We start from the raw sequence: 27500 nt of genomic DNA on the forward strand, positions 1-27500 counted from the left end.
TGGAACAATCGTGAGAGTTTGGGCATTGGAATTTTTGTCTACAAATGTAGATATTGTTAGAAGGGACAATGTTACGCAGGTTTAGTTTCTATGATACTCTCAATATAAAAGCACAATTCTGATTGGTCATAATTGCTAATTTAATTTGTAATAGTATAATCAAATATACTTAATGAAGGTCCTACAAAGTTGAATCTTGAAGTTCAAATTCCAATCTGACAATAGGATGAATTTGATTTCCGAGGTCTAAAAATTAATTCAGTTACGCTTTGCAAATAGCCAGTTGATTGTTTCCGGCCTCTCAGTTGGAGTTTTTTAAATTTTTTGCCTCTTCCTAAATTAACGAGTAAAGTGGACTTTTACTCTTAGTAATACGCACAAAAAAAATACCCAGGTCTGATTGGTTAATAGAAACGCAGTTTTCAGTTCACACCGTGCAAAAAAGGGGTAACTCAGTGCATAAAGAGGTAATCAAATAAACGAAGTATTCTGACTTGTCAAGAAAGTCTCAGATAGCCATTCAAATGCACTCGAAATCATGTGATTACCTATTATCCAATATCAAAAATACTATACATAATACCCTTTGTTTGTTCCTCCAAAATTTTGCACAAACGTTGTTTCTATTTTCTCTTGGGACTTATAATGGTCCCAAGAGAAACTGGAAACAGTGCTTATGCAAAATTTGGGATGAACAAACAAAGAGTATTATGGTATTTTTGATATTGGCCAATACAAACAAAGTGTGCACATTTGTACCTGTTTGATAAGGGAAGGGTTTGGTTTCCTAACTCGTTAAATGTGAGATAAAATTGGTTATTTTTTCCTTTCTTTGGTCCGAGAGGTTTTTCTTCGAAATTCCGGTTTTCCCCTCATAGAAAGCCAAAGCGTTTTAAAATTCCAATCGTTTCAGGATTTACTTAACAGAAGCTAATATTTGGAAGTACCACTCTTAATTCAGGTTCAGTTAGCTAATGTTCATGGCGATTTTGCTGGCGTGCTTTACCATCCTTTTTGATGAGACCAAGGGCAACTGGTATAGAGCGTTTATGACGTCACTGCCGCCATGTTGGTGTTCCAAAGATTATTCAGTCTCGATCACGTTCTACAATATGGGCGAAGTATCCTAACTGAAATAAATTGTTACGATCGGTTTCAGAGGGAAAACAGAAAATGAAAGATTCTCTGTTGCATGCTTACGCTGTCATAAAAACCTCAAATTTGGTGATTTCACGTCGCGTTATGCAGATGACCGCTAACATACTTGCTAAAATCCGTTCTGCACGCACTCAGCACGATTATTTATGCTCTTTTAACCAATGATATTATTCTTTTGTGGCGTTGTAGTAGTCGAAGCAGTCGTCGTTTCTTAAACTCCCCAATCTCTGAGCAACGATGCTTTGAAAATGCGAAATTTTACAGAATGCATGGAATCATTAGCGCTTTTGCCACACAACAATTTCTTAGTTTTTGATGGCTAATAATTCGCTTGATATCAAAGCCAAATTGCTTTAAAGGGAAAGGAAGGTCTAGAAAAAGTTTCTCTGAATCGAAAGTTCTTTACCTGTATTGTCATACTTGACCACTCATTTGGACAAGATGTGTTTAAATAGCCAACAATAACGCTTCAAAAATAGGCAAATTTAAATTGAAATCCGCCATCTTTGTTTTTGCATATGCAAACGAGGCTATGACGTAGCAATAGCCAAGGATTTCTCCGGATGACTAAATGTACTTGATGAAAAGAAGAAAAACACAGGCGAGGAGAGCAATACTTTGTAGACTTGAATCTTAATCCAGAGGCTAAACTGTATTGATATTGGCTCCACCTCTGAACAGATTTACCTCGCAGTCGTTAAACAGGGTTTTATATGTGAGTTATATGCAGGAGTTTTGCAAAGCGAAAGAGAGCTTGAAATGCTATCCTGCGCTTATTGCTGTGAAATAAATGCCTGGAAATCAAGTTCAATCTGTCTACCGTGGCTTTCTGCGAGATCCCGTTACAACTTCCATGAAAACAAACGATCGATTTATACATTTCCATCAAATGGCAAAAGTAAACAAAATTTTAGTTTCTAAAGAAACTACGGTGCTGCGTCGGTGGTAGATTGAAACAGAAATTGATTTTATCAAACGAGTTGATAAAGGTCGAATAACCATCGTGAAAGATTTGGGAAGCTGACGTTTCGAGCGTTAGCCCTTCGTCGGAGCGAAGCCCTTCGTCATTCCCTCCGCCAGTGAGTTGAGCCGAAACTCCGAGCGAGAGAACACGTTTATTAACCGAAGGCAAGATGCAAATACAACCCAAACTAAGCAGGCAAAAGTGGTAACAAAGGCACCAAGCTAATTATGCGCTAACTGTGACAATGAGGTAACTAAGCGTGCATGCAAAGCGAAACAATAACCCGAACTAAACGACGGCGTGAACAATGGGTTACGCTATGTGACCTAGTGGCGGGAATTACACAACAATGCGAAATATGGCGTGACTTCTTCTTTCTTCTCCTCGCTAAGGTAGATGAGTAATAAATACGAAATAAAAATAGGCTGGGAATTGATAGTACACAAGCAGTTACAAATAGCTAACATTGTCCTTAATATGTAATGTAGTCCTTGAGGTAAGCCGGACGACGAGTTGAACGGCTTGACCGGCGTGGGCCAGGTGAGGAGGTAGGCTCCGGGATATGGGCATCAATGTCAACAGTCATGCTTCCACTCGGGGGAGGGGAAGACTCGGGCACATGATGAATGTCAGGCTGAGGATCTGGTGGGGTAGCGAGCTCGCTAGGAACTACAGCAGGAGCCGGACTCGGAGTGCTCTGAGGTGTAAGGAGGGGAGTGGGTTCCTCGTCAACGTGCTCAGGGGTGAGAGGCTCTTCGTCGGTATCTTCAGGGTAGGAAGCGGAGCTGTAATGACGAGAGAGGTTAGACGTGGTCTCTGTTAGGTCAGGAACACGATAACATTCGGACAGCTTGACGCGATAGGAGGTAGAACGCAGCTGTGAACCGGTGAACTTGCGTACGTTGCACCATAGGCCATCCACGGAGACCACAAGATACCGATTGCGGGCACTGGTCTTGGAGCCATCAGAAGTAATGTACACCAAATCGCCTACTTGAACGGGCGTGGCCGGGCGAGGGCAACAGCCTGGGGCTTTGGATCTCTCACTTGTGGGGTGGTTACGGAGCCGCAACGACTGCTGTTGTCGAACAACTTGGAGGTCGGAAAAAGGGATCTGTGCGTTAGTGAATTGATCGCGTTGAAGCCACATCTCGCGGGCAGACAATCCTCTGTTGCGGATACGGGTGTTGAGATTGGCTGTCGCCACAGCTAAGGAAAGAGGACTGATTGTACCACCCTCAGGACAAACACGTAGAAGCTCATCACCAAGTTCTGCGACGCATTTCTCTGCCACAGGATTCTTGTTCGGGTTTTTGACTCGGCCGACTTCCACGGCAAAGCCATACTGCTTAAGGATTTCATCGTCACCTAAAGAAGCAAAGCCAGGAGCGGGATCTACCCTTATGACGGAAGGGGGGCCAGACAGAGGTCGCAGCTCAAGACACAAACGGAGGAGACCAGAGCGAATGGATTCACGACGTTCGTTATCCAACAAGCAGGCTGCAGTGAAGGACGTGGACGTCTCGCGGACGACAAGTACTAGCTGACGGTAGCGCTTTATGATGTCTGCGGCGAAGGAAATACCAAAGCCGTCGGGGGGATCAGAGGTTGATTGTTCAATGAGGCTGGATGGAACTTTCTTCAGGGAAGAGCATAGGTGGCAACACTGCGAGCACCGATCCAGGGCTTTGTCCAAATCTAAAGCGAAGAAATAACGCTGTGAAACCAGTTTCATCTGGTGACGGGAGGGGTGGTCCAGCTTCACGTGTAAAGCAGCAAGGAAGCCATCAACAACAGAGCGTGGAATGACAATACATTCGCGGGGCGCAGCGAAAGGTTCATCGCGTTTTACGACGAGTAGGCCGTCACGGGAAATGGAGACCAGGTTCAGGTAACGCTTGACATCTTTAATGTTTGTCAGCTTCTTTGACGGGCGAGTGCCCTGCTTAAGATGAGAGTGGACACGTCTCAAATCCGGGCACTCTAGTTGCGATTGGAGCCAGGCGGAACGGCTTGTGAAAGGAAGGGACGTCTTCCCCGATAGCACATCATGAACAGAAATGGGACGCACAGCTAGGTCTTCAGCTTCGAATACAAATGAACAAACTTGGCAGCGAGGGTGGTCGCAAGCTGGTGCGTTACGACTAGCAAAGTCAGAAGGGAGGTTGGCAGAACCAGCCAAATGGAGCAGTGTGATTTGGTAACGGCTAACAGATGACAAAAACGAAGTCACTCGGGGACTGGAGGAGAACTGTCCACGGCAGAGCTTGTCAAAGGCCTGGACACACGGCTTGCTGTCAGTCAGTACATAAGTCTTAGACTTTGATTGAATTATATAAGGGGCAAAATGCTTGACGGCAGCGGCAATAGACAATGCCTCTATTTCACATGGTAACCAGGAGGCTTGATGCTTTTTAAATTTGGCACTGAAGTATCCGGCAAGGTGGAGCTTCTGGTCACGAAGCACATAAAGAGTGGCGCCGAGGCCATTCATCTTGACGGAACCATCGGTTGCGATCCAAAGTTGATCATCAGGCTTGGGGAGGGTGATGGATCTGTTAGACGTGAGTGCTTCTTGACAGGAGCGAAAACATACTAGGAGCTCATCAGACCAAGAGATGGTGTCTTGAGATTGACGACCAGCCGTAAGCGACTCGAGAGGAGCGAGGAGTTTAGCAGCTCCACTAAGGACCCGACCAAGCATTTTGTATGAGCCAACAAAAGCACGGAGACCGCGTACATTCTTGGGTGGCTCACAAGAAGCAAGAGCAGCTACACGATGGGGAGAAGCGCGGATCGAGCCCTGGGACCATATCCAACCGAGAATGGTGGTAGAAGCTGGGCAGATTATGGTTTTCGCAGGTGAGAGGCGAAGGTTGCAGCGATCGAGAGCCGAGAGGACTTTTCGCCAGTTTAAAAGGAGCTCTTGATGGGAGTTACCACCACAATACAAGTCGTCGGCAATCTTAGCGACACACCCTTCCTGAAGGAGATCACCCAGGACGCGGCACATTAGCTCCTCGAGGGCCGTTTCGGAACCGGGGATTCCCATTGCGCAACGCGTGTAGACACGAACGCCTTTAAAGGGTGTAACCACGCCACAATACTTCATGGAGTTCTTTGCAAGTGGGATTTGGTAGAACGCCTGAGACAAATCAGAGACTACAATGTACTTCCAGCAAGCAATCTTGAGAAGAGTGGAGTCCACGTCCGGCATTAGTGAGGGCTGGGGCTTGCTATAGCGGCCCACGTCAGTAAAGGCTGTGACTAAGCGAAAACCGCCATTCCTCTTCTTCACCAAGAAGGATGGATTCAAGTATTCCACCACAACGTTTAAATCTTCTGGTCGACTAAAAATGCCTTGAGCCTCAAGTTCGTCAAATTTGGTTTGAAGCAGGTCGAGTTGATCGCGAGAGTACTGTGGGACACGCCCTTTTCGCTGGGGAGGCTCGACAGGGCCCATATTCACAACCCCTTCAATCGGCCCGGCAGCTCCATTGTAACCAGGAATACGGGGATCGAAAACCAATTGGAATTCCTTCAGTAGCGAAATGAACGCGGCTTTCTCAGCAAGGGACAACAAACCGTCAGGGTCTACATGTACGGACTCGACGGAAGAAGAGGGAGGAGTAGTAGACTTGGGGCACGGCTCTGCAGCTTGGGTTGAGGAGGGCTCTATGGAGGACTCCAGAACAGTTAGACGTGCTTGGCATAAATGGTCGTTCTTGCGGATTAGTAGGGGCTCCTCGGTATTGTTGAGAAGTCTCAGTTTCCCACCAATGGACTGGACAATGTCGGGATGAGGCCAGGTGTGAGCAGGTTTGAGGTGACTAGAAGAGACCGAATCCATACGGGGCTCAATGGCAAGTGTAGCATCTTTAAGTAGCACTGAGGAGGTGTCAATTTCCAGGAACTCACCCGGCCAGACGGTTGTGTTAGTATTCGGGGCGCGAAGGAGGTGGCAAGCTCTGACAGCGTAGTGGGTCTGAGGACTTTGGGAACAACCATAAGACGCCACGTCACACCCAGCGATGATGATCTCACGCTTAGCGGGGCGGACTGCAATGTCATTGGAAGCCATGAAGGGTGTTCCAGCGAGTATGTCAACATCAAGATTCTCGACAACGAGAGCTTCCAAAGTAAGAGGTCTGCCTTGACGAATCAGCGGAAGGCGGGTCTCACCAACAACAGTTAACGGGGTGCGACCGTCGGCCTGCAAAGCAGTCTGGGAGCTTTTAGTTATCTTAGCACCAATATGCTTGGCTAAAGAAGCTCTCATCATATTAGTTTCTGCGCCGGTGTCTATTGTAAGGCGTAAAGGGTGATGACCATAAAAAGCGTGAAGGAATGGAGACTGGGAGACGTTTACGCGACGAGTGGCAGGGGGTGTCATAGTAGGTAGGACTCTGGAGGGACAATGCTGCATATCTGTGAATTCTTCAAAACCCGGAGGGCTAGTCAGATCAGGATAGTACTGGTAATCATAACTGCTCTCCTCTAATTCAATGCCGGCCACTTGGCGAATCTTGGACATGAAGAGACGATCAGGCTCGGGCAGAAACTTGCAACCGCTGAGAAAATGTGACCGAAAATCTGGGCGGCCGGCCTGCTGGCAAAGAGGACAAGACTTGACAGCTCGAGGTTTAGGCAGTAGCCTGCGTCGTGTGGGAACAAATGAGCGATGATCAGTCGGGGGCGCAGAGCGTAGAACCTTTGATTCATCACTGGTGTGGAGCTCGTCAAGTAACGACTCGAGAGCTTGAGAGATTTCAGGTTTCACAGAGGCCAACGTCCTACTACGTAATTCGGTTCCATAACGTTGTTTCACAAGTCGTGGAAGGTTGGGATGGAGTAGGCGTAGCCAAGTGAGAACAATAAAATTTTCGAGGGATGGAGATAGTTCTTCGTCAGCGTCCGGGATCTCGCCATAATGAGTGATTCCGCTGGATCTGGTGAGTAGGTTGTCCTCAATAAAGGCCATTAAGATTTGGAATAAATCCTCAGGACGCTGTTCAGGCTTCAAAGAAATGTTCGCGAGGTCCAAGAAACGGGAGCCAGTTAACTGCAAGCCATAATGCTGTCGGATCGATTGCCAAACGCCGCTAATTGATGTAGAATTCTTGACGATTGAGTTCCGAGAAATGATAGGGGCGTAATTGGCAATTTGGCCGAGCATCATTTCTAAATGTGTTACTTTTTGAGCAGCAGTCCTTCTTCTCGCCGTTGGAACAGATTCAGGATCGTTGGAGAAACCACGTAGGGGTGTAGCGTTTGTTTTTTTACCCCACGAAGATCCATCAGTAAGAAAGTCTGCGAAGTTCGGATCGAGGGACAAGATGTACTTTAGATTGTTTTCCCAGGCTTCGATCGAAGTAATAGTTTCATTCGAAGAAAGCGACCACTGTTTCGGCGCTCTGTGTGAAGTCATCACTACGGTTCACGAATTCTGGCTTGATTGCTCAGAGAGGCGGCTAAAATCGAAGAACAGCTTTGATGTTCTTTCCGTGGGTTCTTTGAAAAAGTTGCGCTGCCACCACGCCAGTGAGTTGAGCCGAAACTCCGAGCGAGAGAACACGTTTATTAACCGAAGGCAAGATGCAAATACAACCCAAACTAAGCAGGCAAAAGTGGTAACAAAGGCACCAAGCTAATTATGCGCTAACTGTGACAATGAGGTAACTAAGCGTGCATGCAAAGCGAAACAATAACCCGAACTAAACGACGGCGTGAACAATGGGTTACGCTATGTGACCTAGTGGCGGGAATTACACAACAATGCGAAATATGGCGCTCCGACAAAGGGCTAACGCTCTAAACGTCAGCTTTCCAAATCTTTCACGGTGGTTATTCGACCTTTATCAACTTGTTTGATAAAATCAATTTCTGTTAAATAGTAACAGTAAATAGTTTCAGTAGTTTCTATACTTCTAACAAAATTTAACCACATTTCAAGTTAAATACGTTTATTAGTGCATAACAGTGAAAGTCGTCTATGTATGTCAATATAAGAAATGTTGGTCACTGGCTTATTTGAACGTCAAACGACGTTCTCAAAAAACTTGGTAAAGACGCTTCGACCGAAACTCTTCGGTCATCCTTGGTTTGAATTTGACAAAAAAGCGACAGCTCCTTTCAGCGGTTCATATTTGCGTATGTGCGTGACTACAAGCCTGAGTACACGTGACCTCTGCGCGAGACGAGGAACATTATGCAAGTGAAACATAAATGTCAGGAATTTCTATATGTTCATTCCCCGCATTCTGGTCTCTCTTTGAATGCCAAGCCTCCGGGAAAAGTCTCTTGTGATAGTCAACTGCCTTGTCAACTATAGTGGCGTGGTCAAAGTCCATATTATGGCCAAATTGGTTTGCGTGTTGCGCAATTTTAGAATTGCCGTCGCAAACACGGACAGCTCTTTTATGTTCACTAAGCCTTGTGGCAAGAGCTCTATCCGTTTGGCCATAATATGCCAAATCGAAATCAAGGCCGTTTACTTTGTATACAGTATTTCGAGACTGAAACAGGGTTGGTTTGTCGTTTGGTCTTGAAAAGATTGTGCCTAAAGTGCTGAGTGGTTTAAAACCAACTTTGACTCCGTTGTTGCGTAGCACTCTCGACACTCTTTCTGTTACGCCTTTCACGTAGGGCAGGACAACAAATGGTGTTCTTACTTCATTTGTAGTGTTGTTAGTGTTGGAGTCGGGATGCCTGGCTTTGCGTGCGGAGTCACATTTCTTGATAAATTGCAAGGGATAGTTGTTGTTCATCAAGACTTTCATAACATGTTGCTTTTCTTTGCGTTTTCCTATATTTGTTGACTGGATTTTCTCCGTTCTATCAAGGAGTGTATTAACTACTGATCTTTTGTGTTGAGCTGGATGATGAGAGTAGAAATCAAGATATTTATCAGTGTGTGTCGGCTTTCGGAACACGTTGACCTGTATGCGACCGTTTGCTCTAACTGTTACTTACTTACTTACTTACTTACTTACTTACTTACTTACTTACTTACTTACTTACTTACTTACTTACTTACTTACTTACTTACTTACTTAGGCCTTGAGCCCCTGGAGGGACATAGGCCATCCACAACAGCCTGCCAGCGTCCGCGGTCCTGGGCGATTCCCTCCAACTCTCTCCAGGAGCAGCCGGTCTGCTTGGCGTCCGCCTCCAGGTCTCTTCTCCAGGTGTTCTTTCGTCGGCCTCTCTTTCTCTTCCCCTGAGGGTTCCAGGTCAGGGCCTGGCGTGTGATGTTTGTCGGTGGTTTCCTCAGGGTGTGCCCTATCCATCGCCATCTTCTTCTTCTGATCTCTTCTTCTACTGGCACTTGGTTGGTTCTTTCCCAGAGATCTGAGTTGCTGATGGTATTTGGCCAGTGGATCTTCAGTATTCTTCGTAGGCACGTGTTGATGAAAGTCTGAACTCTTTTGATGGTGGTCTTGGTTGTTCGCCATGTTTCTGCTCCGTACAGTAGGACTGACTTGATGTTGGAATTGAACAGGCGGATTTTGGTGCGAGATGTTATAAGGTTGGATCGCCAGATGTTCTTCAGGGCTAGGAACGATGCTCTTGCCTTTCCGATGCGGGTCTTAACATCTGCATCTGTTCCTCCTTGTTGGTTGATCACGCTACCTCTTCCAGGTTGTTGTCTCCCAACTTCACTGCCTCTCAGGAGTGCTATTTTTCAAAAAGAGTTAATTGAATAGAGTGTAATGTGAAGTGCTAGATTTCTATCCAGGCCTTTAACATCTTCATTTCCCACGGCCTGCTCCCGTCTGACCTTGTAGCTCAGTTGGTAGAGTGGCGGAGATCTAACCGGAAGGTCGTGGGTTCAATTCCCACCCTGGTCAGAGTTTTTCTCTGTCCTTGTGTGGGCCCATTTCCATCAGTAGGGCTAACGCTCACATGGTTCATATGGAATAGAAATCTAGCACTTCACATTACACTCTATTCAGTTAACTCTTCTTGAAAAATAGCACTCCTGAGACAACTCGTAACATTTCCAAGGAACAACTCACAGCAGGAACCTTAAAAAGGATCCATCCATTGTACCAGCAGATAAGGGCAGATCCATTGTTGTTATGAACACAAGTGATTACAAGAGAAAAGTCAACACTTTGTTAAATGATAACAATACGTACGAGAAGATTACTGACAAACGCAGGAATCCCACCTCACGAGTTGAAAAGGACCTTAATCACTTGCTTTCCGAAATAAAATCTAGTCCTTGCATTGATGACCCCGATAAAGCCCAACTGGACCCTAAGTTATATCACTAACTCCACAGCACGGACGCGACCCCTGCAGCTTTCTATGGCCTCCCCAAGATCCACAAAGTCAGCGTACCACTTCGTCCAATAACTAGTTGTGTCAACTCTCCAACGTACAGCCTATCGAAATACTTAGTTTCGATTTTATCCCCTCTACTGGACGAGAAATATTCCGTGAAAAATAGCACTGCATTTGCGGAATATATAAGAGACCAAACAATCACCGAGGATGAAATCATGGTTTCCTTCGATGTTGTTTGTCTATTCACGTCAATCCCGGTGGAATTAGCTCCGCAGGTCACCCGTGAAAGATTAGACAGCGATAATAACCTAATAGAGCGCACTAACGTTTCCAAGGGTAACATAATGCGATTGTTAGAGTTCGTTCTGCGGAACAGCTATTTTACTTATGAAAAAGAGCACTATCATCAAACGTTTGGCTGCGCCATGGGATCGCCTGTGAATGCAACCATAGCCAACCTGGTAATGCAATTTGTACAGGAAAAAACAATTTCCGCGGCCGCCCATCCTCCAAGATGATGGTATAGGTACGTCGATGACAGCCACGTTTGTCTGCCAAAGGAGTACGTGCAGGAGTTCCATGCCCACCTCAACTCTATTAACCCACACATACAATTTACTAGTGAGGTTGAAAGCGACAACGGTCTCTCCTTTTTAGACACTACAACAGTTAGAGCAAACGGTCGCATACAGGTCAACGTGTTCCGAAAGCCGACACACACTGATAAATATATATCTTGATTTCTACTCTCATCATCCAGCTCAACACAAAAGATCAGTAGCTAATACACTCCTTGATAGAGCGGAGAAAATCCAGTCAACAAATAGAGGAAAACGCAAAGAAAAGCAACATGTTATGAAAGTCTTGATGAACAACAACTATCCCTTGCAATTTATCAAGAAATGTGACTCCGCACGCAAAGCCAGGCATCCCGACTCCAACACTAACAACACTACAAATGAAGTAAGAACACCATTTGTTGTCCTGCCCTACGTGAAAGGCGTAACAGAAAGAGTGTCGAGAGTGCTACGCAACAACGGAGTCAAAGTTGGTTTTAAACCACTCAGCACTTTAGGCACAATCTTTTCAAGACCAAAGGACAAACCAACCCTGTTTCAGTCTCGAAGTACTGTATACAAAGTAAACGGCCTTGATTTCGATTTGGCATATTATGGCCAAACGGATAGAGCTCTTGCCACAAGGCTTAGTGAACATAAAAGAACTGTCCGTGTTTGCGACGGCAATTCTAAAATTGCGCAACACGCAAACCAATTTGGCCATAATATGGACTTTGACCACGCCACTATAGTTGACAAGGCAGTTGACTATCACAAGAGACTTTTCCCGGAGGCTTGGCATTCAAAGAGAGACCAGAATGCGGGGAATGAACATATAGAAATTCCTGACATTTATGTTTCACTTGCATAATGTTCCTCGTCTCGCGTAGAGGTCACGTGTACTGAGGCTTGTAGTCACGCACATACGCAAATATGAACCGCTGAAAGGAGCTGTCGCTTTTTTGTCAAATTCAAACCAAGGATGACCGAAGGTTTTGGGTCGAAACGTCTTTACCAAGTTTTTTGAGAACGTCAAATAAGTCAGTGTCCAACATTTTTTATAGTCATTATGCAAATTCCTGACTGCAATTTCAGCATATTTCGTCTATATATGGCTTGGTTCAGTTTTCTCGCTCCAATATAATAATATTTTGGACTAGTTGACTGAGTTTCCGTATTAAGCGAATGTCACCAAGACCAATATTCATATACCTGAAGATCCTGCTTGAAGTCCTCCTCCAGACCCGAACAGACAATATAGCAGTCAGGTTTTCATGTTTGAGGAATCCATCCACGTTTTATTTAAATTTTAAATTTGCGGTGTAAGCTTCGGTTTTTTTAATTTTTATATGTGTTCCCAAGTCTAGACATGTGTCTAGTTTCATCCCCCTCGAAAGCGTACACCCCAACAGCGGTAATTGTTGATGTGAAAAAGCCTTGATACGTGTATTGAGCAACATCTGAAAGTTCCGTCGGCTTATTCTAAATTAAACGCTTCCCCGTGTGAAAGCAAACAAATACGTTTGCTGAAGCATCGAAGACGGCTGTCGCTGAAGGAAGAAAGTGAAAGAGGTACGCTTGTTGAATATTTCTTTGTCGCATGTTCAAGGTTTTTGTCTTGTTTACAATTGCTCTGGCTGATTTTTGCCGCCTAGTTTGATTGACTAGAAAATCTATAAGCATTAAGTGACTTGAGTTTCAGTCGCACTTATGTCCTACATGGCCTACTACCTATTGAACCACAAAATCGTTTACCATAGTTCACCGTACATTTGAATTTCTCGAACCAGAAAGGTCACACAACATCGGGAAAGTGATCGGCGCGGATCGAAGAACTTGGTAAGGACCAACACGTTTGTTGACTATTGCTACGTCATAACACGTCATATCCAAGATGGCGCTCTCCGAGTCACGAAAGAGGCAACTTCAAAGCGCTCTTGTCACATTTTAACAGGGAACTGGACAAAACGGCAATTATTTTCGAATTCCTGGGGAAAAGTTTTCGCAACTTTTTCTAGACCGTACTTTCCCTTTAAATTGGAGATTTAACAAGTTCTTTTGCCTTTTGAAGTCAATGGGTGAATAGCATGATGCCTTCTGTCAGCAAATTCGTGTGTTAAAGGGAAAGTACGGACAAAGAAATACTCGACAAGCGTACCTTTTTCAATTTCTTCCTTTATCGACAGGCGTCTTCGATGCTTCAGCAAACGTATTTGTTTGCTTTCACACGGGGAAGCGTTTAATTTAGGGTAAGCCGACGAAACTTTCAGATGTTGCTCAATTCACGTAGCAAGGCTTTTTCAAATCAACAATTACCGCTGTTGGGGTGTACGCTTTCGAGGGGGATGAAACTAGACACATGTCTGGACTTGAGAACACATATAAAAAGTAAAAAAACCGAAGCTTACACCGGAAAATTAAAATTTAAAGGGAAGTTTGCTGGCGAAAATAAAACGTGGATGGATCCTCAAACGTGAAATCCTGACTGCTATATTGTCTGTTCGGGTCATTGTACCAAGGAGGACTTCAAGCGGGATCTTCAGGTATATGAGTATTGGTTTTGGTGACATTCGCTTCGTACGGAAATCTCAGTCAATCAGTCCAAAATATCATTGTATTGGAGCGAAAACTGAACTGTTATGTGCTAATAAACGTAACTTGAAATGTCGTTAAATTTCGTTAGCAGCATAGAAAGTACTGAAACGATTTACTCTTACCATTTGATGGAAATTTAACAAATTGATGTCAGTTTTTCATGCGTCTGTCCTGTTATTGATCATGAATTTCGTCATAACATTGTCAAAGTAGCTGTGGATCCACGAGGCGATAGCCGAGTGGATCTGGTTTCTTACTCTGGTTTCTTACTCGAAACACGACATTTCTAGTGTTCACGGTTTTCGGATTTTCTTTCACCTCTAGGATATGCAAATCAATCAAGGCATTCAAGGGACAAATAACGACTACCATAGCATCTTTTGGATAACGAATCCACGATCATACAAATAGGAACAAATATCAAAGATTTACGGGATCCAGTTGGCAGGACCACAAACACATCCTCACGCTTGATGAAATTCCTGAACAGGTTTCAATTCTAAAATCTCCAAATATCCAGAATTTGCTGTGTATTGTAATGTGCAAACCTATAAATACTCGGTTGAAATCACAGCCCTCCACCGCCAGTTTTCTTTTCGTAGCAGTCGTTGCGCTCAAAACCGGTTTTGTGGCCACTGGTGTGAACTATCGCCGTTCAACCAGTGAAATTGAGTGTTATATTGTTTTTACTCGAAAGAACTGGCACTGACTATGAAAACCAATCAGCGACCGTGTTCATAATCACAAATCATGGAAGTGAGATTGTAAACCGCCGTGACCAGCTTTTTCGCCTTGCCGTTTTAACCGCTCGCTCCTCGCGAATGAAAAATTTAACCTCTGGCACCCAGGATATAAATCATAAGCTATCATAGTATTCTTTTGGAAGAAATGTAGAAGGATGTGTTCCTTTCGAAAAACGGATTTCTGATCTTGAAAAAGATTTCGCATCCAAATCCGGATTTTTTATCTATCAAATCCTTTTTGAAAAAAGATTCATTGGTTGAAATCCTTAAATCTAAATCCAGATTTTCGGATATGTGATCACAGGCGTTCCTTTCACTGGGAATTTGAAATTAATCACCTTTAACAGCGGTTTTTCCAGCCGGATCATATAGACCCTTTCGGTAAAACGGTGCATGCTGGGTAATCAAGATAATTTTCATGATTAATTATAGACTTCGGAGTGAGAGAGACCTATAAAAGTTTTTTTCTGTGCCGGTTTGCGAACAAAGATTTACCGTTTGTCATAAATTTTTCTCGATCAAATCAAGGTGAGTGTTTGGTTCTATGCTTATTTACCAGTATGAGCTGAATAGAAGCTATTCCAGTCCGTGAAATGAAGAAGATTTATCATGAACATGCCGAAATGCGGGCAGTCAAGCAATTGACGCTTCATTGTTCGAGTCAAAACATTTCTTTTCGAGTCAATTTTATATTTTTTTCTCTCAGATGGAAGATATGGCTTTCGAAGATTTTCTGAAGTAGACCCTTGGTCAACTTCAGTTTTATTTCAGGACGAGGAGAGAAACTGACAACAGGAAATAAGAAAGATCTCGTTGCCCTGGGGGGAGGAGGAGGAGACTCCCATATGGAACAGACGGGGATGCTCGTCGGAAATTTTGTATTTAACCCCTAACGGAGACCGTCTGGGCATGGCTCAAGCTTTTTGTGACCCCTAAAGGAGACCAATCTGGGCGTGGCTTAAGCAAATTTTGACCCCTAAAAGAAAATTTGACTTCTGTTTCTCTTCGTGTAATTCTGTGTTTCTTCGCGAACCCTAAACGAGACCTTGGCAGCTTAAATTATTGGCGCTTTGTCCGGAACTCCCTAAGCGAGACCAAAATCCAAAATTTACCCCCCTAAGCGAGACGACGAGCATCCCCGTCTATTTCATATTGGAGTCCCCCCATGAATGAGAATTAACGAAAAACCAAGGGAGTTTTGGGTTTTAATTTCAAACTTCCACAGGCAATTGCTTGACTGCCCGTTCTTTGTTGTTTCCTGTTGTCGACTTTCCTCTTCTCATCCTGAAATAAAACTGGAGTTGGCCAACGTTCCACTCCAGAAAATCTTCGAAAGCCATATCTTTCATCTGAAAGAAAAACAATAACTCGAAAAGTGATAAAATCGACTGTACAAGAAATGTTTTGACTCGAGCAACGAAGGGTCAATTGCTTGACCAACCGCATGTTCATGATACATTTTCCTCATTGCACGGACTCGAATAGCTTTTACACAACTCATACTGGTATATAAGCATAGAATCAAACACTTTTTTCGGATTTTGCGTTCCTTTCGACTGTGAAATTTGCTGAATCTTTGATCAAAAATCCGTTTTTGGATTCGCCGAAAGGAACACACCCAAAGCTTGTTTTTGTTGTTGTTGTTGTTGTAATCATCATTTGTACGTTTATTTCTCTTTATTGTTGTTAGTTACCTGTCTGTCCCTCAGAAGCGTTTGATATCACAGCAACTGAGAACAAGGTAATCAGGAGGAAAAACGCTGTTTTCGGAACATCCATGTTTCTGCAAAACAAGACAACACTGTGAGTTATAAACTTTTCAGTCTCACACGTAAACTTACCTCAATTTCCCTTTCAAAGCAAGTCGAAGTTCACTTTCCACGCATACACGTACAAGAGTGCAACTAATTACCCCAAAAAATAATTATAGCACTTGGCCACGTTTTGCAAAAGAGATTAAAATTGAACTCGAACGGACTTTTGCATCAATTTGCCAATTTACTCAATGTGAGTGGTCTACGAAAAATCACGTGTTAATTTATCAACCAATCAGAAGCTAAACTAAAAGAAAGTTGAACTGCTCCGGCTTCTCGTGTTCCTCGTTTACGCGTTGGTTACATTTAGGTCCTGTTCAAACTTATCAATTCTAAGAGTGTCATTTTTCGTTTTCAATTATCCGGTCACGGGTTAGGGAAATGTTGTATGGTTCCGTTGCCTACATCAATACATCTCTTTCTGATCTCGTTCGTCCTCTAGCTTTATAACTGAATTTCGCGTTGCAAGCACGTTGGGATGGGTGGTGTGAGGATGCAGGACTACTTGATCATTCTGTTTTGATCAGTGTGTTAGTAGATGTCCTTAGTTCCTAGTTTTTCTCTATGCCGAAGTTGGGAATATTATCGCTTTCAGGAATTTTTTTGAGGTTTTACGACAATGTGAGTGTACAAATGCAAACCTTCCATCCTCTATTTTACTCTGAAACCTGCTCGTGCCAATTTATTTTTAGGATGATTCGCCCACATTGTGCGACGTGAACGAGATGGAATAATCGTAAAAGACTTACGACAGAGCAGAATTATATTTCGAGGTGACGCTTTCGTCGATGTCGCCGTCGTAGATCTTTGAGTCCCTATTTTCCCTCTTTAACCAATGATATTCTTGTTTTGTCGCGTGGCGATTGCAGTAGCCATCATCGTTGCTTCATAGAGATCGCCTTTACGCGGAATTTTTAAAAACATGCAAGATAGCAACTTTGAAGAGAGGATAAAAAGTCATGGCTATAAGAAGACGTGTGACTTTTGAGAAGATCAATGTTGATTCATGATTACGACACGTTTCCCAGACAAGACGAATTTCTCTATTGCTGCATCAAAATATCGTTGGAAGCGTTCAGGCGAATTATTCTGTGGGTAAAGAAGCTCTAACCTACATCATGTCTGGTGACCGATTAAAAGTTATATTTTCGCGCGGAAATGTTGTCCCTATTCGCTTATTTTTGCAACCCTCGGTCAGTTAGCTTTGGTTATCAAGGTGCGATAAATTGAAAGCAAAGATCATTTTCTTTTCATATTTGTCATCTTTTACAATATTAAGTCCTTTTAACCAGCCTTAACCAAAACCTAAGCTCAAGTATAGATGAGAAAAAAGAAGTTTCTAAGGCTCTTACCCTCCACAAAGGTGAACGATGGACTTTAATCTGAACACGGACCTGACTTGGCGATTCTGGAAGCGCTTCACTGCTTAAACCGAATTTATTTCAGTACCATCAATGAGGGAGAGCTTCAATTGAGGGCACTTAGTAGCATGTTTTTCAATCCCTCTTTGTCTCAATGTTACGAAATAATATAAATTACAACTAATATTTACTTAGTCTGGAGAAGGTCCTCAAAATTTTTTCACAAAAACTCCTTTTCTCTAATACAAACATACCGTCACCAAAGTAAAAAGTGGATTGGGGCATGAGGATGAAGGTGAAAATTTAACTTTAAAAAAACTCTCACTTTCGGTAACTTTGACGGGCTTATGAAAGTACCGCGAATCCATTCCTTTCTAGAAATCTGTGAGTTTTCATGTGTCCTAAACTCTTATTTATCAATCAATTTATTTACTTATTTTTTTCGTTGGCATCGTTTTAACTTTTTCTTAAAAGGAATGTTGTTCCGCGATCATTGCTTTTATCTATCGTTTCGTTTCTATCGTGACAACGTTCTTCACGTGAGGAATTGTCATTTTGTTACATTTACCTTTTAGTAGTGATTCAAAAATGTGTTATTTCAATTTAACCAATTCATTAATTATTTAAAATTTTCTTAAAGTGGAACTCTCTTTTTATTTATATACGATATATGTTTACAGTTTCAGAGGGTGCTCATAAAAATGTCTGGTATTCAAATTATTATGCCAATTATGCTCTACTATTTTTCTAGAAAATTAAGCAACTACGTTCGCAGGACCTTTCCCTTCGCTTAAGCTCCATCCCAAAGCGAACGGAAAGGTCCTGGGAACGAGAAAATATAGAACAAATCTGTTGATGGTTGCAACTTGCAATTAGTCCAGTCTTAGGCTCTTGTACAATTGGGTTATAGCTTCCTAACAACGTGTGCATCACGTGCGAAGAGAGTGTTTGTTTAATATGTGCTTAGCTTATAATAACTATTCAGGCTATTAAGATCTGTTTCCAATGCATTTTCGGCCATGTCTGTTCCATATCAGAGAAATATTTACTTTTTCTTAAGAGCTTCTGCCTGAGAGAGCGGGGCAGACTTGGAACTGAAGGTCGGCCGATTTCGCTTGAAATTGGTCCACAAAGTACTTATGTCGACTTATGTAATATGCCAAAGTTTCACCTTCAACGACTTTTTTTTAGCCGAGTTCTGGATATCAGCCCCTCAGGGGTCCCCAGAGGCTGATTTTCAGTGCAATTTTGGCCACTTTTAAATCTCTCTTTTAGCAACAGGAAATTAATTTCAGGCAAAAACAAAAACCATCTTTGTAAAGCCCTATCCTCAGGCTTTTATGGGTGAGAACATTAGCTCATAGCAATTTTTCGCTAGCCTGTGGCTGTTATCACAACTTGGTCATATTTGAAGCATATGGGAAGCAACCGGAAATGGCCTGTTTTTCAGACCAAATATTTTCCATGCCCATGTTTTATATCTTGAGGTCTTAGTATCCCTGCAAAGTTCAGCTGTTATTTTAGTAATAACAAGAAAAAAGTACTAAGGTTGAGGCATTTTACTAAGAAAAAAACTTACGAGAAGATGGCTAACCAGGCCACTTCCGGTTAAAGTTTCAACAAAGCGTGCCTACAAAAATCAGCCATTTAATTTGGATTATCTTTTTTCCTTCCAAGTTATGGTAAAAAGAGACTCTGAAGTTAATTGTCACCGAAAAGACTTGCCGTTAATAAGAAATTTTTATGTGATTGTTTTAGGACCGATCAGATAGTGGTCCGAGAGCGGTTATGAATTTCTTGGAAGAAGTCTTGAAAATTACGGACAATAGAGCCGCTGCGAAAATTCTTTATTTACCTAACAACACATCTCTTGCCGGTAAATCACAATGCAAAATTGCATCTTTTTCGTCCAAACTGCAATGTTAAGTTTTAATATCTCCTTTGTTCAACTCGTTCAACGTATCACGTCTATGGCCCGTAGTAATGAAGCGCTAATTAAATCAGGATATAAGCAAGCTTTGTAGTTCCATTCAGTAGTACTATAACCCACCTGTTTTGGCTTTAATATTTTGTGAAGAAAAAAGAACTTATCGGTCTCTTTAAATGCAACCACATCTGTCATGACACTACTTGAGAATCGTTTTGTAATTAAAGCTAATCGTCTAACACAAATTGCAGTCACTCTTCCAGTCTATTTGCAAAGTGTCTGGATAAATTCACTTACAAAAAACGCTTACCTGGCTTCACTTTTACAGACATGCCCCTTTCCTACAATCCCTTAAAAGTGAAGTAACATTGGAAACTTTAGCCCCAGCGATAAATTGGTCGCAAGTGCGTCGTTGCGAGTTAGATATACACAGGTCGATTAATACCGTACGTGACGAGGTTATCGTAGTTTGCCGGCTATGACTGGCTTGGAATTCAGTTTTTTTCTCGTACAGATTCGTTTCCTTGATATTGCAGAGAATGATTATGATAGAACTTGTATGAGAACCTCAATGGCATGATTAGTTTACTGAATATTTATTCATACCCAGTGCTCCAGTGTAAATGGCTCACGTATGTTGTAAATGATTGATAATTAAGGACGTCCAACACGGTCCATTTTCGCCGCCAATCCGCTAAATTGCTAGAAGATTACTCACGGGCACTCTTTCCCTTTCTCTATCAGTATTTTTCTTTTGTTGCTTTCTCAAACAGCACAGATTCATGGTGGCATCCATACTGCATATATATCCAAAGATAGGACAGGGGTGGAGTGGGTTATCCTTCCGGCAAAGACTACTGTTTTGACAACTTGGGAAATAAAATATTTCAGCTTTCTTGGAGCCCTTAAGGGCGTGGGGTTTTTTTGTGGCACCCGTAGCTGTAGATCACATGAAAAAGAAGAAATAAATGGCCAGCACTTTCAAAAGAATAATAGATCGCAGTTAGTTTCTTTTCTCGCAAATAAACAAAGCAACCGGCAAGGTGTCCACTTTCTTTTGAAAGTGCTGGCCATTTATTTCCTCCCCGGTGCATTTTGTTGATTTAAGACAGATTAAAGTCCACATTACATTCAGATTCTACACAAAAAGAAACTGGCATAGCGCGTTAGCGGGCTAGATTCTGGATCGGGCGGTCCTGGTTACTAGGGCGTTGACATGTCGTCTTGGGAAGGCAATTTTCTTTAACAGTGCCTCTCTCCACCCAGATGTATAAATGGGCACCAGTGATTATTATCCTGTCCAGGAAAGAAGAGCAGTGACCAATTTAAGCTCCAGCAGGTACGAGCGGGCACTAGGCCTTGTGACGACTTACCTTATCACCTACAGCATGCATAATGGCCCTCCAGGGCGATTACCGCCTAGGTTGCTTCTTATTACCGAAACCAGAGTTAAGGGTCAGCAATTCAGTGTGAGTCCATAAAGACTTACTTTTTCATGTGATCTACAGCTACGGGTGCCATAAAAAACCCCCAAGTTCTTAAGGGCTCCAAGAAAGCTGAAATATTTTATTTCCGAAGTTGCCAAAACAGTAGTCTTTGCCGGAAGGATAACCCACTCCACCCCTGTCCTATCTTTGGATATATATGCAGTATGGATGCCACCATGGATTTGTGCTGTTTGAGAAAGCAACAAAAGGAAAATACTGATAGAGAAAGGGAAAGAGTGCCCGTGAGTAATCTTCTAGCAATTTAGCGGATTGGCGGCGGAAACGGACCGTGCTGGACGTCCTTATCAATCATTTACAACATATGTGAGCCATTTACACTGGGGCACTGGGTATGAATAAATATTCAGTAAACAAATCATGTCATTGAGGTTCTCATACAAGTTCAAAACGATTCTCAAGTAGTGTCACGACAGATGTTGTGGTTGCATTTAAAGAGACCGATAAGTTCTTTTTTCTTCAGAAAATATTAAAGCCCAAACGGGTGGGTTATAGTACTACTGAATGGAACTACAAAGCTTGCTTTTATCCTGATTTAATTAGCGCTTTATTACTACGGGCCACAGACGTGATACGTTGAACGAGTTGAACAAAGGAGATAAACTTAATATTGCAGTTTGGACGAAAAAGATGCAATTTTGCATTGTGATTTACCGGCAAGAGATGTGTTGTTAGGTAAATAAAGAGTTTTCGCAGCGGCTCTATTGTCCGTAATTTTCAAGACTTCTTCAAAAGAAATTTATAACCGCTGTCGGACCACTATCTGATCGGTCCTAAAACAATCACATAAAAATTTCTTATTAACGGCAAGTCTTTTCGGTGACAATTAACTTCAGAGTCTCTTTTTACCATAAGTTGGAAGGAAAAAAGATAATCGAAATTAAATGGCTGATTTTTGCAGGCACGCTTTGTTGAAACTTTAACCGGAAGTGGCCTGGTTAGCCATTTTCTCGTAAGTTTTTTTGTTAGTAAAAAGCCTCAACCTTAGTATTTTTTTCTTGATATTACTAAACTAAGGGCTGAACTTTGCAGGGATACTAAGACCTCAAGATATAAAACATGGGCATGGAAAATATTTGGTCTGAAAAACAGGCCATTTCCGGTTGCTTCCCATATGCTTCAAATATGACCAAGTTGTGATAACAGCCACAGGCTAGCGAAAAATTGATATGAGCTAATGTTCACACCCATAAAAGCCTGAGGATAGGGCTTTACAAAGATGGTTTTTGTTTTTGCCTGAAATTAATTTCCTGTTGCTAAAAGAGAGATTTAAAAGTGGCCAAAATTGCACTGAAAATCAGCCTCTGGGGACCCCTGAGGGGCTGATATCCAGAACTCGGCTAAAAAAAAGTCGTTGAAGCTGAAACTTTGGCATATTACATAAGTCGACAAAAGTACTTTGTGTACCAATTTTAAGGGAAATCGGCCGACCTTCATTTCCAAGTCTGCCCCGCTCTCTCAGGCAGAAGCTCTTAAGAGCATTTGGTTTGCAGTTTTCATTAGAAAGCAACATTAATGGTTAGTTAAACAACATACATACATCCTTTATGGGCTTTCAAAGAGGGCGTTTCAAAGACAATAATCCTATACTGAGGCAAACTTAATAATGACTAAAACACCAAATTACAATAAAATTGGATCTACATCTTTTGTGAAGTTCTCGTTTAAGACTGTGCTTGAAAGCTGATACTGAATTCAGAGAACTGTGTAAAACCACACTTGAAGGAGTGGTTACAGAGCTTAGCTTTGTGTAACCGCTTCCATTCAAAGTTCAGTTTAATAAAAAACCAGGAGTGTTATATCGAGGCCAAGCCGAGTAGTTTTAGACCGGATAAAAAACGACCTACGAATTTATTGAACGGCTTCAAAGACATTCCACAAAAAGCGCGTCCCGCTGGAGTCCATTCTGAGGGGGAGAATATTAGCATATAAGAAAAACAAGCTATGCCATGCCATGCCCTTTAGTATGCTTTAGATAAAGAGTTGTTATGAGGAGTGTTTTATCAGTCTTAAAAGCTCGTGCACGTGACGTTTTATCGGTGATCTGAGAGGGTGTTTCGCTCGGGAATTATTAATGAGTTTTAAACAGACCGATGAAGGCTGAGCGATTCAGCTGAAAAATATATTTCCATCCCAATCGAGCTATTTAAAAGTGTCTTCATAATGTGCATTACACTGCAGGACTGGGATGATATTTCTTTACCTATCATGAGATGCACCATCGGATATGTACAAATTAAACCTGGTAAAACTATTATACAATATAATCAGAGATGAATACGCCCTCACTGATGAAAGATTTAGTCCTAAGGCAAGATAGTACACATATATATATATATAGTTAAGTGTACGTAAGGAAAAGCGACGAAGAGACAAACTCTTGACTATTCTGGGCGAAGTTTACTATGACGTTTCGGCCGTTCGGCCTTCTTCAGGTTAAAAATTAAAAACTAAAAAAACTATTTACAATGAGTGCAAATCACAACAACAGCAGCTTATATATACAGAGCAGAAATATTGAAATTAAGGAAACGAAACAAAACAAAGGTCAAAGCTACAAGGTGACATGGATTTGACAATCAAAGACAAATAAAGAACTATAACAAAGGTCTAAACTCCAAGGTGACATAGATTTAACAATCAAAAACAAATAAAGAACTATAGGTGACATATCGATAAAAATGCATCGTATTGGGAAAATTTCAACTCGCAACTACTCAATTGTAGTAATTAATGCGGTGTTTCGATCTAGATTCCTGCCTTTTATTAAGACCATGAGGATTAAGGGTAAATAATTGCGCAGTCCAATAGGCCTCCCTATATATATAGTGAGTAAAAAGGAAGCGAGGACGGACAACTTCTGACGTTAAAAAGTTAAAAAATTAGAAATTTACTAAAACGTTTCGGTCAAAGACCTTCTTCAGTTATGACTATCAACTGGAGGTGAATTTATTTCTGAGTACCATCAATAACGGGAGCCTCAATTAACCAACTGCTTTCTTTAGGGCACTTTATAGCATGTTATTTTCAACCCCCGTCTGTCTCAATGTTACGAAATAAATTACAACTAATATTTACTTAGTCTGGAGAAGGCCCTCACAATTTTTTCACGAAAACTCCTTTTTTTCTAATGCAGACATACTGTCACCAAAGTAAAAAGTGGATTGGGGCATGAGGATCAAGGTGAGAATTGTAACTTTCAAAAACTCTCTATTTCTGTAACTTTGAAGGGCTTATGAAAATACCGCGAGTCCATTCCTTTCTAGAAATGCTTGAGTTTCCACGTGTCCTAAACTCTTATTTATCAATTAATTTATTTACTTATTTTTCTCGTTGGCATTGTTTTAACTTCTTCTTGAAACGAATTTTGTTGCGCGATATTTTTTTTTATCTATCGTTTCGTTTCTATCGTGACAACGTTTTCCACGTGGGGAATTGTCATTTTTTTGCATTACCTTTTTGTAGTAATTTAAAAATGTGTTATTTCAGTTAAATGAATTCATTAATTACTTAACTTTTTCTTAAACTGGATTCCTCTTTATGTTTTCAGTTTCAGAGCTTGCTCATAAAAAATATCTTGTATTCAAATTATGCCATTTTTCTACGACGTACAGAAAATTAAGCAACCTCGTTCCCAATACCTTTTGTTTGGCTTTGGGCCCCATCCCAAAGGGAAGAGAAAGGGCCTGGGAACTAGGTTAAAAATAAAGAACAAATCTGTTAACGATTGCAACTTGCAATTAGTCCAGATGTCCAGATTTAGGCTCTTGTACAGTTGGCTTTTGGCTTCCTAACATCGTGGGCATGATGTGCGAAGAGAGTGTTTGTTTAACATGTGCTTAGCTTATAATAACTTTAAAAATAGAAAATATACTGCAAAGGTGGGTCAAGACAACGTGAACATAGGCGTTGTTACAATATTTCGGCTGGCCAACACCAGCCTTCTTCAGGTTTATTGAATGGATAAATGCTTGTTACAAGATCTTTATATTTTGTGTAAAATTAGTAAAAACGGAAATGCACAAAAAAGAGGAAAGACAATAACACATGATAACAAGATAAAAGAAACAAAAGAAAATTAAAAGGTAGCTAAACTAAATTACATTTCATCTCTTCTGTTAAGGCCTGCAGGCTCCAGTGTTCTTCCTCTGTGTATGAGGAATGCCTCACGAGCCTTTCTGATGGAGTCACGACTAGTGTACAGAGCGGTATAAGGATCATGTGAACATTAAAGCGGTCTTTAAGACGACGTTTGGTGTCTCCGATGTACTGATGATTACATTTAGTGCACTGAATCATGTAAATTACATTACGGGTTTCACAAGTAATATGTGATTTGATTTTAAAGGTTTGTCCAGTACTATAAAAACTATATTGATTACGTTTCCAAAATTTTCAATGCACTATCGGATATGTCTTTTTTGCCCCCCCCCCCCCCCAGAGAGTTGTCAGGGAAATATTGACTTTTTTAAAAGCATTTGGTTTGCAGTTTTCATTCGAAAGCAACATTAATGGCTAGTAACGTAGCGCACATACATCAGAGAAATATTGACTTTTTTAAAAAGCATTTGGTTTGCAGTTTTCATTACAAATCAACATTAACTTAATGGTTAGTTAAAGTGGTACTATGATGAAAAAATCACGTCCTATGTTTCTTCAGATTTTGAAAGTGTGTTTGCTTAACACCTGCGTGGCAAAATTTTGAGCTTTGATTTTCATCCAAAGGCTGTTTACTTTGAGTGTAAGTTTTGGATTTCACGGTCCGCCATTACTCACGTTCAAAACTGAACTCAGAGGGTTGAATCTAGGCAAAAGTGACGGCATTACTCACTGGCTTAAAATTTCAGCGTGTAAATGCAGTTTACTATGTATGCAAAGCACGAGTTTAAAAATCTGAAAGCCCGAAACTCCCGTGCTGCATATTGATTCAGCCGCGTCCAAACGTATTACATTCTTTGATTGTACCTGACGTCACGGCAGCCATGTTTGTGGAAAGAACAATAGCGGAAAAGTCTTTAGGGAATTTGATTCTATTATTATGCAAAATTTGAGCTACATTATTGTTTTGGCACCAATTCAGTAGTAGAGTAGTCTTTGACGTCATTTTCTCCTCGATCCAGCTCTTTCAAGATTTTAAAGTTAGTAACGGCGGACCATTAAAGAGGAAAATTCCAGTTCAAATATAAAAGTGCATTTTAAAATTAATAAGGCTTAAAGTTTGGGTCACTTAGTGTTTAGCAGAAAACGTGTAACGCGCGTTCACAGCTTCCGAATATTCAGTGCAAACTGATTGGTTGAATGTTTCAGTGCTAAGTACCATATTTGGAAACTCCTCGCTCTTGTTGTTCCAAATATGGTACTTAGCAATTTGAATATTCAGAAGCTTGTTTTCCTGCACACAAGGGGCCGTTAAACGTTTCAACCCTTATGGGTTTCTGTGTTTAGTTAATATAGTTTTGACACCCAAGGAAAAAAAGATTTGATCTTTTTATCATAATGCCACATTAAACACCAATAATGACTAAAACATAAAATTATAAATAAAAACATATCAAAGGGGATCATAGATCTTTTAAGAAGTTCTCGTTTAGGCTCATCCTCGGTGTAAAAATCTGTGAAACTCACAGATGACGTAACACAAAGGAAAACAAAAGAGCAAAAAAACTTCAAACAATAACTTAACCCTACCACGAGCTAACAAAACAAAGAAAATTTTTCACAGGTTTTTACACCGAGGTAAACCCCTCGTTTAAGACTGTGCTTAAAGGCGAATACTGAATTCAGAGCGTTTAAAAGAACTGTGTTAAACCACATTTGAAAGAGTGGTTACAGAGCTTAGTGCTGTGTAACCACTCCTATTCAAAGTACGGTTTAATAAAAAAGCAGAAGTGTTTTATCGAGGCGAAGCCGAGTAGTTTCAGGCAGGATAAAAACAACCGGCGAATTCATTGTGAGAGGAGAACATTAGCATACAATGCAAGGAAAACAAGCTATGCCATGCTATGCCATGCCAGTAGTGACTTTACATGAAGAATTCTTAGGAAAACTGTTTTATCAGTCTTTGAAGCTTCTTCACGTGACTTTTTTTCGGTGACCTGATAGGCCTATTTGCTCATCAGTTATTAATGAGTTTTATAAAAAGACCGATAACAGCTGAGCGATTCAGCAGAAAGATATATTTCGATCCCAATCGAGCTATATATAGGTGTCTTTAGAATGTGGAACCAACCTTTTTTACTTCTACTCTTAAATGATATTTGTGGCTAAATATGTAGAAACGAAAGGTAGAAGAGATCTTTGCACTAACTGTACAATTTAAGCAATTGTCTTTTTATCGTTACCTGAAAGATTCAGGTGAACACATGAACTCTGCGATGCCGGTGCAATGCTCTACTAACTGGGCTTTGAAGCCACACAGTTGGGAGCAGGTCATTTTGTCGGGCTCATTTGTTACCATATCATGAAAGGACTCGATGACTGAAAGAAATGTATGTAATTGAAGTGTGGGCTATAGATGGTTTTCGGTCACGTGATAAGACGGCCCTGTTGGTGCACAAAACAATAGCAAATCATGGCTCATGTTT

The 27500-nt window shown here is 41.5% G+C and overlaps 3 protein-coding genes across 3 annotated transcripts in view; 1 reads left to right on the forward strand and 2 right to left on the reverse strand.

The window, feature by feature from the left end:
* The window catches only part of LOC138003500 (microfibril-associated glycoprotein 4-like), a 50172-nt gene extending 32545 nt beyond the window's left edge, over positions 1 to 17627 (reverse strand). The window contains exons 1-2 of the mRNA XM_068849603.1: positions 17476 to 17627; positions 16004 to 16092 (exon numbers count right to left, since the gene is read on the reverse strand). Of these exons, the coding sequence (XP_068705704.1) occupies positions 16004 to 16088 (85 nt within the window). The 5' untranslated portion in view covers positions 16089 to 16092; positions 17476 to 17627. The remainder of the gene's footprint in view (positions 1 to 16003; positions 16093 to 17475) is intronic.
* Positions 2595 to 7550, reverse strand: LOC138004244 (uncharacterized). Its single transcript, XM_068850720.1, has 2 exons — positions 6387 to 7550; positions 2595 to 6107 (listed from the first exon to the last, which is right to left on the reverse strand). Exons 1-2 carry the CDS (start codon positions 7548 to 7550, stop codon positions 2595 to 2597), a joined length of 4677 nt encoding a protein of 1558 aa, XP_068706821.1.
* Positions 15998 to 27500, forward strand: part of LOC138003490 (loricrin-like) — a 92072-nt gene continuing 80569 nt past the window's right edge. Inside the window, exons 1-2 of the mRNA XM_068849592.1 lie at positions 15998 to 16112; positions 24053 to 24099. The gene's annotated coding sequence lies outside the window, so the exon portion shown is untranslated. The remainder of the gene's footprint in view (positions 16113 to 24052; positions 24100 to 27500) is intronic.

Source organism: Montipora foliosa, chromosome 5 (assembly GCF_036669935.1).
Source record: "Montipora foliosa isolate CH-2021 chromosome 5, ASM3666993v2, whole genome shotgun sequence".
Classification (NCBI taxonomy): domain Eukaryota; kingdom Metazoa; phylum Cnidaria; class Anthozoa; order Scleractinia; family Acroporidae; genus Montipora; species Montipora foliosa.

Bases quoted from the DNA above. Each gene is read 5' to 3' on its own strand.
- LOC138004244 (XM_068850720.1), bottom strand. From the start codon at position 7,550: ATGACTTCACACAGAGCGCCGAAACAGTGGTCGCTTTCTTCGAATGAA. The intron at 6,108-6,386 runs GCCAAGCATATT...CAAAGTCCTCAG, and splicing joins ATATGATGAGAGCTTCTTTA to ACCCACTACGCTGTCAGAGC.